General features: G+C 33.5%; 1 protein-coding gene across 1 annotated transcript; it reads right to left on the bottom strand.

Moving 5' to 3' along the window:
- Positions 1-645: 645 nt before the first annotated feature.
- On the bottom strand, positions 646-8,572 carry LOC127855172 (uncharacterized). Its single transcript, XM_052390585.1, has 5 exons — positions 8,506-8,572; positions 7,214-7,801; positions 5,127-5,193; positions 4,809-4,877; positions 646-4,012 (listed from the first exon to the last, which is right to left on the bottom strand). The coding sequence occupies exons 2-5, from the start codon at positions 7,793-7,795 to the stop codon at positions 3,861-3,863; spliced, it is 870 nt and encodes a 289-aa protein (XP_052246545.1). The 5' UTR covers positions 7,796-7,801; positions 8,506-8,572; the 3' UTR covers positions 646-3,860.
- Positions 8,573-10,301: the final 1,729 nt, after the last annotated feature.

Genomic DNA, 10,301 nt, shown 5'->3' with positions numbered 1-10,301 from the left:
AAAATTACAAACATTTCAACCTCAAAGTGAATTGCTTGCATAACAAATGATTTCTTTTTTTCAGACAAAAACTTAAAATGTTATGGCAGGGTAACAAAACTCCGACCATTAAAACTCCAAGTGAAATGCAATTAATTCGAAAGATTTCCTATTTACAGACCAAAATTTTAATTTAAAATGTTATGCCAGCATTACAAAATTCAAAACACTTCAATTCCAAAGTGAATCACTTGCATTTTGAATAATTTCTTGTTTATGAACCAAAACTTAAAATGGTATGCCAGCATAACAAAATGGATAAAATGTCAACAGAAAGTGAATGGCAAATGCACATCCTATAGTTTCTTATTTAAAGCAGCCATTACTAAATGTTACGCGAGCTTAACAAAATTCCAAACATTTTAACTAAAGGTAAATCACTTGCAAAAAAAAATGCCAATCAGTTCTTATATAAAGACAATAACTCAAAATGTTTTGCAAGGGTAACAAAATTCCAAACATTTCGTATTGTACTGTTTCAACAGACCCAAGCACGAAATGTTATGCCAGGGTAACACAATTCAAGCATTATAACTAATAGGTGAATTGCTTGCATTTTCTATCATTTCTAATTTACAGACCCATTATTAAAATATTACTCCAGCATAACAAACTTCCAACATTTATTAGCATTATATTACTTCACAGTAGAAATGAGTCAAAGAACAAAAAGAACAGCAATCACATTAGTTAAAGTATGTATTCTAAATTAAAAGGGAGTAAAATATTAACTCTATACACCAACCACATGCTAGTCTTTCCCTTAATTTGAAGCCACACACCTTGAAATGAAATACATTTTAATCAATACATACAGATGCAATTTGAAACTGTGCAAAATTGTCATTAAATCTATAGCCTATTTTGCAAGTAATTTATTATTATTTTAATTTAGAAACCGAAAGTAGGATACATAAAGTATATTACGTCCATTTCGACAAACGCGATTATTTTAAGTTTGAAAGCGAAAAAGAGACGGATTTCTACCTTGTAACCACCAGATATATTCTACTTGGCACATATACAATTCAATCTATAGCCTAGTTAGCAAGTAATTTATTATTTTCCAAACAGTTCCGCATTTAAAACCGAAAGTAGGATTTCTAGACGTATACGTTCATTTCGACAACCGCGATTATTTTTCAGTTTTAAAGCGAAAAGAAGACGGATTTCTATCCTTTAACCACCAGATATATTCTAATTGGCATAGATAAAATATGTTTATTACATATATTTAAATTTACTAAGCCATTTATTTCCTTTCAAGGTGTGTGGCTTTAACAAAACAGTTATTTCAAAATAATATTAAATTTTATAACTTATGAACAACAATATAAACATACAGTCATCTAAAGGACTATTTGTTCAGGGGTGTCAAGTGACCAAAATCTAAAATCCTGAAAATAAGCCTTACATGTTGGTTGCAAGTGCCAAAAGATGGTTAATAATTCATTTAATTATGTTAACTGTGATAACAATATGTCAAATTAAAATAATTTGTGTTTAAAATGACTTTTTGTGACAAAAAACTTTAAATACCAGAACAAAAATCCTCTTATTCATATCAATATCAAAGCAGTTTGTGAGGGCCTAAATCCTGCATTCAGGAATAATCCTGAATATTGACACCTCTGATTTTACTCACACAGTTAAATCAAAATTTGGTAATCTTAATTGAAAAAAAATAAATAATATCAACATGAAAAAATATCATCTGGTCACAGAATGTTCATATCAAGGATTCAAAACAAATATTTCTGTAAAGCATAATATAATATTGATCTGCAGAACTAGAAAATGATAAACTTCACAGTAGTCATAATATATACAAAATAAATATGATAACAGAACTTAAATAAAACATGCATGCCCCTCATATGGGCTGTCCGTTGTAGTGGCAGCCATTGTGTGAATACGTTTTTTGTCACTGTGACCTTGACCTTTGACCTAGTGACCTGAAAATCAATAGGGGTCATCTGCGAGTCCCAATCAATGTACCTATGAAGTGTCATGATCCTAGGCAAAAGCGTTCTTGAGTTATCATCCAAAAATCATTTTACTATTTCGGGTCACCGTGACCTTGACCTTTGACCTTAAAATCAATAGGGGTCATCTGCGAGTCATGATCAATCTACCTGTGAAGTTTCATGATCCTAGGCATATGCGTTCTTGAGTTATCATCCGAAAACCATTTTACTATTTCGGGTCACCTTGACCTTTGACCTAGTGACCTCAAAATCAACAGGGTCATCTGCGAGTCATGATCAATCTACCCATGAAGTTTCATGATCCTAGGCGTATGCATTCTTGAGTTATCATCCGGAAACCATTTTACTATTTCGGGTCACCGTGACCTTGACCTTTGACCTAAAAATCAATAGGGGTCATCTGCGAGTCATGATCAATCTACCCATGAAGTTTCATGATCCTAGGCGTATGCGTTCTTGAGTTATCATTCAAAAACCATTTTACTATTTCGGGTCACCGTGAACTTGACCTTTGACCTAGTGACCTCAAAATCAATAGGGGTCATCTGCAAGTCATGATCAATGTACCTATGAAGTTTCATGATCCTAGGCCCAAGCGCTCTTGAGTTATCGTCTGACAACCACCTGGTGGACGGACCGACAGACCGACCGACAGACATGAGCAAAGCAATTTATACCCCCTCTTCTTCGAAGGGGGGCATAATAAATACGAATGAGATTATTACAAAACAACTCATTATCAATTGATAATGCTTACAAATAAGTTTGTACTAAATATAACGTATTTCAAACAATGTGAAAGGATTAATGATGATGATTTAACCATGATTAATAAAAAACATTTCATTAGGACAATATTTTATGCTGAATTCACTAAAACACAAACATACGATCACAACTTGCAAATCTAAATCGAAAACATAATATTTAGAATCACACTGTGATATGTACGTTGACAAATTTAAAAAGATTAATAATATGTACACAATGAATGCAATAACTGTCCATTGACATAAAAATTATCACCTTTTAAAGCGTATTACATCCCTTAATATAAGTCACAGGCCAGTTTCTTCCTAAAAATCATCAGTTTGGAACAATTTAACAGTTCATCTGAAGGCAATTTGGGTGGATCAACTTAATATCTTAAAGTGTTGTCAAAAAATTCCTCTTGAAAACAGTATGACGGAGAGGCAGATGGCAAGAAGGACAGACAATGCAACGGTTTTATGCCACCCTACCTGGGGGCATAAAAATAGCTATTGTTAAAAAGTCCATCAATATAAACATATGCTTAGAACACATGTGATTTTGTTCTATAGTAAAATATTCTATAACCATATATCATAACACACCCAAGAGTTTTTTCGTATGTATTGTACAGTAAGAACCAGAGATGTGTTTGTCAGAAACACAATGCCCCCTATTGCGTCGCTTTGAAGCCATACATTTGACCTTTGACTTTGAAGGATGACCTTGACCTTTCACCACTCAAAATGTGCAGCTCCATGAGATACACATGCATGCCAAATATCAAGTTGCTATCTTCAATAATGCAAAAGTTATTGCAAAACTTTAACCAAGTTTAAGTTTGAGACACACACAATATATGAATGACAGACAGACAGACAGGCAAAAAACAATATGCCCTCGATCTTTCGATCAGGGGGCATAATTATTAGTTTCCAAAAACTTCCATAAAAAATGTCTTTGAACTATGTCCAACACAAAAATAAAACCTTTAGTACACCAAAAGAACCCTTGGTTGTGTCAACCCCATGTGTTCTACTAAGAACAATCTTAACAGCGATTTCAAAAACATCAATAGCAGTTCTAAAAACCCTTCAAGCAGACAAAAAAAACATACAATACAAAAGCAATCATATTAACAAAACAGTTGAACATATCCATCCAAATTTTTAACCAAATGTGCTTTTTGCTTCCATCATGCACCAGCACTACGATTGTCTTTTGAACAGTCACACCTAAAACAAAAAAATATTATTGTTCACTTTCAATTACTTGTGCCCTTATAGGTCTTATTTGAAGCATGTGTATAGTGTCCTTTGGGATACCTTTATACGGTAATTTATTTTTAAAATGTATTTTTCTTATGAACAAACAATATAACTATAGCAGAAAAGTATGGTTGTTTGCATTTAAATAATTTTAGTACTTTTGGATATGGTAAAGATAATAGAGACATACATATAAATTTTGTCCAATAGAACTCAATAATTAAATTGCAATATGTCTACATGTATATAGATTGTCACCATGTTTAATAGAAAAAAAAATTAAGATCAACACACACATTCTAAATTGAAAGCCATACACTTTGAATAATTTAGTCTCTGACCTTGAAATAAAATACATGTTGATCAATACAGATATAGAAGCAATTTGAAAGTGTGCAAAATTGTCATTAAATCTAAAGCCTAGTTAGCAAGTAATTTATCATTTTTCAAACGTTACCGCTTTTAAAACGGCAAGTAGGCTTTCTATACGTATACGTCCATTTCTACAAACACGATTTTTTTTTTAAAGCCCAAATAAGCAGGACTTCTACAGTGTTACCACCAGATATATTCTAATCGGCATACATAAAATATGTTTCTTGTTTATACTTTAATTTATATATATATAGACCAAACAAGTAGTGTGGCCTAAAATGTGGTAAATAAGTCAGGGTTTTTTTTCTTCAAGGTAAATACAAGTAATTATTGATGCTGTTTTTATGTTTGAATAAGATTTTCTAATTAAAACAGCACTAAGACACACCTGAATGTCGTCGCCTTGAATGAGATGTCTTTTTCTTGCCCTGGCCATGTCTTCCTGCATTTTTATCAACTGAAGAAAAGGTAAGAACATCATGAGAGCCATAATCCTCTTAAATCAAACAGCAGCTGATGACCCCTTCAATATGATAGCCAATCATTTGCTAAACAAACCATATTGACCAAAAACATGTTTCATGTTTCACAATGAGGACACTGAGGTTGACAGTTAATGGTTACAGTGAAAGTTATTGAATAATTGTACAACTTTGTCTACATGTATGTTGTCAATTTTTTCAAAACAGTATGTATATACATATACCTTTTTGTTTCTTAGATATCCTTGGTCCCAAACCTTCTTCTGCTGCATGGCGACTTTTTATCTGAACCTTAAAATAAATAGTGCATAGTTTAATAAAAATGCTATCAGACGCAAAACTCATGACGGTCAGTGCTAAAAAGATTGAGCTAGAGAAAGGACTATAGATACTTGATTTGGTCAATTTCTGAAATTGCCACGAATGTACCAGTATTGATGTACTTTAATTTTTAAACCCTTGTAACTGAATACCTTAAACTTTTTCAGTTTTGTGAAAAAACATGAACTTTTAAATTATGTTGAAACAAGAGCTGTCTCCATCTGAAAACATTTGTTCCCGAAAAATGATTTTTTTAAAACTAAACATAAATTTCAAAACCTTAATCTGGACCCTAAGTTCAAGGTCAAGGGGCTCATAATGTGTGTGCGTCTGGAAAGGCCTTGTCCATATACACATGCATACCAAATATGAAGGTTACATCTGAAGGGAAATAGAAGTTATGTGTATTTTTGAAACCTAAACGCAAAAGTGTGACGACATACAGACAGATGGACAGACAGACGGGCAATTGACAGTGAGACTGCTATATGCCACACTGTCATAAAAACAAGTCACAAACTTTATGATATTGTAAAAAAATTGCGGCCAAGGCTTAGGCACTTCCAAAATTTTGCAACAATTGAGTTATCAAAATTGTGAATAAGGAAAAGTTCCTAGCTGTAGAAAAACTGTATTCAAACAAATTCTGGAGCATTCTGCTAAAGGCTGAAAAAGATGTTCCATTTAAAAGGTCAAGGTTGGACAGAGGTTGATAAACATACTTGAAGGCAATACAAAAAACGAAATTTTCTCTTACAAACAATAATTTTCGCGATTTTACCATTTTACCATACACATTATCACCATCTTTAATGAACGCATAATAACATGTGTACATAAAGAAAAGTTTAATAAGGCAATATCTCTTTATGTTGGGACACTTGTTCTATTGCGTATTGAGATATCAGTTCCTAAGGACATTATTGATGCGCTATTTTTTTTATTCAGGTCGATATTGGTTCCTACATAAATAACCCATTCATATATTTAGCCAAACCATACATGCCGTGAATATTAAACACAAATTGTGTATTATCGCATTTATTGTGCAACTAAATCTGCAGAGTCCACAATCCTAATTCTTTCTCAATAAATTCCACAATTAAACAAGATGTGTTTGTGAAACACTATGTCCCCGTATATGATGTTTGATCTAGGAGGATGACCTTGACCCTTCACCACTCAAAATGTGCAGCTCCATGAGATACACAGGCATGTCAAATATAAAATTGCTAGCTTCAATATTGCAGAAGTGACATTACATGGAGCAATTTTGACCCATATATTTGACCTTGAAGGATGACCTTGACCTTGACCTTTCACCACTCAAAATGTGCAGCTCCATGAGATACACATGCATGCCAAATATCATGTTGCTATCTTCAATATTGCAAAAGTACTCATCAAATGAGCGATTTTGGCCACATATATTTGACCGCTGACCTTGAAGGATGACCTTGACCTTGCACCACTCAAAATGTGCAGCTCCATGAGATACACATGCATGTCAAATATCAAGTTGCTATCTTGAATATTGAAATATTGCAAAAGTGTACATTAAATTAGCGATTTTGACCCATATATTTGACCTTTGACCTTGAAGGATGACATTGACCTTTCACCACTCAAAATGTGCAGCTCCATGAGCATGCCAAATATCAAGTTGCTATCTTGAATATTGAAATATTGCAAGTGTACATTAAATGAGCGATTTTGACCCATATATTTGACCTTTGACCTTGAAGGATGACCTTGACCTTTCACCACTCAAAATGTGCAGCTCCATGAGATACATATGCATGCCAAATATCAAGTTGCTATCTTCAATATTGCAAAATTTATTGCAAATGTTAAAGTTGGCGCAAACAAACCAACAGACAGGGCAAAAACAATATGTCCCCCACTACTATAGTGGGGGACATAAAAATCATCAATCCTCAAAATCATGTAAAGAGAGTTCTTATCAAAACTATTATTTTAAAATACTCACCAATGGCTGACGATTTTCTTTTTCCAGAAGTTCCCTTACTTCTGGCACTAAGCCAGCACCTTTTGGAATTGCGGTCTCAATCGGCTGTTTAGGTAGAAGCGGAAGGGGAAATTCACTTGCATCTTCGTTTACCATTAATGTTTCATAAAAATCTTTCCATTTTTTGTAGTTTTCTTGCTTGAGAAGCAGCCTAATGGCATCAATATTTTGAATTTTTTTTTCTATTTCGATCTTCGAAAAATCTGGAGCTACAATTTCTGGTACTCCTTCAGGAACTTTTTGTAGGAAATGTCCAACGAGTGGAGTCCAGGGCTGGTGTTGGTAACCCTTATAAAAAAATTTAACGATGCCCTCAACATTAATAAATTTATAATGGAGTGGCTGAGTTGCGTGTTGAGCTACATTAAGATTTGGTTGTAGCCATTTTTTTACATCGAATATTTTGGTCACTCTTTCAGCACTTTGTAAAATTTTTAGTAAGTCTTCAAAGATTTCCGCGTCTTTTGAACCCAACGTCCTAGAAATCATACTGAATCGTGCATCAATGTCTTCATGAGTGTGGCCGACAATTAAAAAGGACATGTGCACCTGAAAAATATAATTATATATTGAAGAGTAAGAGACATTAGATATTAAGCCATGAATTTGCCGACATGTTGATCTGTTATCGGTTTAAGAAATGTCTCATAATAAGATCTGGTGTCCATTTATCAAAGCCGTGTTCATTTTTTGTCTGTTAACAATTACAAAAAAGTACGTTTCGAGAAGTAGTTTTGTCAAATTTTGTGGACAGTCAGATTGACAGACGGATGCACAAGCTGACATGACTAAAAGAGGATTTACTGATTATGACCTCCAGTCGCCAGTAGAAGATCACACACTTTTAATGCAAAATAATTTTAATGACCTGAAGTCCTGAATGATCGAAAGTGATAGACATAATTCATGTACAGAGGGTTTTTTCACCATTTTGGGAATAGGGACGGGTCCCTTTTTGGATTGGGAAAATTGGCGTCGTTTTGACAAAAATTGGGAAATTATTGTTGTTTTTGTTTTGCTAACAAATGCTTCCAAATTGAGGATACGGGTGTATCCAGTATTATATTTTCTTAGGTTAATCTTATATGGATGGGAGATAAACAAAATATTGACATTTAAAAAAAAAATATTTTTTTTTGAAACCTTCCATTGGTAATTTTTAGCTCACATTTGGGAAAAATATATACTTTTTTCCATTGGGAATGGGTATGGTTATAGTACCCGATTTTGAATGAAAAAAAACACTGATGTACCTCATTGAAAATCCGTTCAGAAACCAGCAATTGAAGAAATGAAAACACGTATCTGTTTTTGTTCTCTCGCCAAGTCCTCAATCTTTGAGAGATTTGATGAACAATTGTACTTTTGCATACCGATTTTCAGAACCCCAATATATACCTTAATTGTTCGCAAGCGAACAAGTAAAAACGAAGAGCGAAATATCATACAAGAAGATAAACTCAGATCCATCTTTACAGAAATGGGTATTCTGAACCATTGGAAGAAATATTTAAATGAGCTAACATAAATAAAGTTTTATCAAATATTGTTTTTTTGTATATGAATCCGATGGACAATCTACTAATACTTCTACTGCTGCTACTACTATATCTACTACTGCTACTTCTACTTATGCTACCGCTACCCCTGCTACTACTGCTTCTACTGCTACTACCAATACTACTTCTACTTCTAGCACTAATTCTATTGCTTCTACTTCTACTACAACTACTACTTCTACGACTACTACTACTACTACTACTACTACTACTACTACTTCTTCTACTACTACTACTACTACTACTACTACTACTACTTCTACTACTACTACTACTACTTCTACTACAACTACTTCTACTAATACTTCTTCTGCTACTACTACTACTACTACTACTACTACTACTACCACAACTACTAATACTACTAATACTACTATTACTACTACTACGACTACTACTACTACTACTACTACTACTACTTCTACTACTACTACTACTACTACTGCTGCTACTACTTCTACTACTACTACTACTACTACTACTACTACTACTACTTCTATTACTACTACTACTACTACTACTACTACTATTACTACTACTAGTACTACTACTACTACTACTACTACTACTGTTACTACTACAACAACTGCTACTACTACTACTACTACTACTCAAACTTCTACTACTTGTACTACTTCTACTTCTACAACTACTACTACTACTACCTCTTCTACTATTACTACTACTTCTACAACTACTACTACTACTACCTCTACGACTACGACTACTACTACTACTACTACTACTACTACTACTACTACAACTACTACTACTTCTACTACTACTACTACTACTACTACTACTACTACTACTACTACTACTACTACTACTACTACTACTACTACTACTACTACTACTACGACTACTACTGTTACTAATACTAATAATACTACTACTACTACTGCTACTAATACTACTAATACTAATACTACTGCTACCACTACAATACTACTACTAATACTAATACAACTGCAAACATTACAACAACAACTACTACTACTACTACTCGTACAACTTCTAATACTTAATACTTCAACTTCTACTAATATTAGTTCTACAAATATAATTTCATAAACGCAAACATACGCCATTTTCCCTAAGTGACGTGTACATTGCATCATGAAACGATGGTGTCCCATTTAACATTTCTAAAAGCAAGTGATGCCGTGTGCGCACATCAGGTGCGGTTCCGATTAGTTGGGTGAATTAATTAAACGTGTGATCTAATGCAACTCATTGCAAATACATGTTTTATTGCGACACGCGGTCATGCAAAAGTTCGGCGGGACCTTTTGATTGGTTTGTGATAAGCGTCCTCAATCAAATGTATTTGTACTCATACGGTTAATGAAGTGTATTTAAGAACCCTTTTAAAATCCTATCTTGTTAATTGATAATTATTTGTCACATTTTACAAAGTATTGATACGAAACACATGAATATGAAATAACATACCAAGCAAAACTATACGCTTTGTAAAATGCTTCCAT

This window comes from Dreissena polymorpha, chromosome 13, assembly GCF_020536995.1.
Source record: "Dreissena polymorpha isolate Duluth1 chromosome 13, UMN_Dpol_1.0, whole genome shotgun sequence".
NCBI lineage: Eukaryota > Metazoa > Mollusca > Bivalvia > Myida > Dreissenidae > Dreissena > Dreissena polymorpha.
Note: the sequence above shows the minus strand (reverse complement) of the source record. Positions and strands in the feature narration are given on the sequence as shown.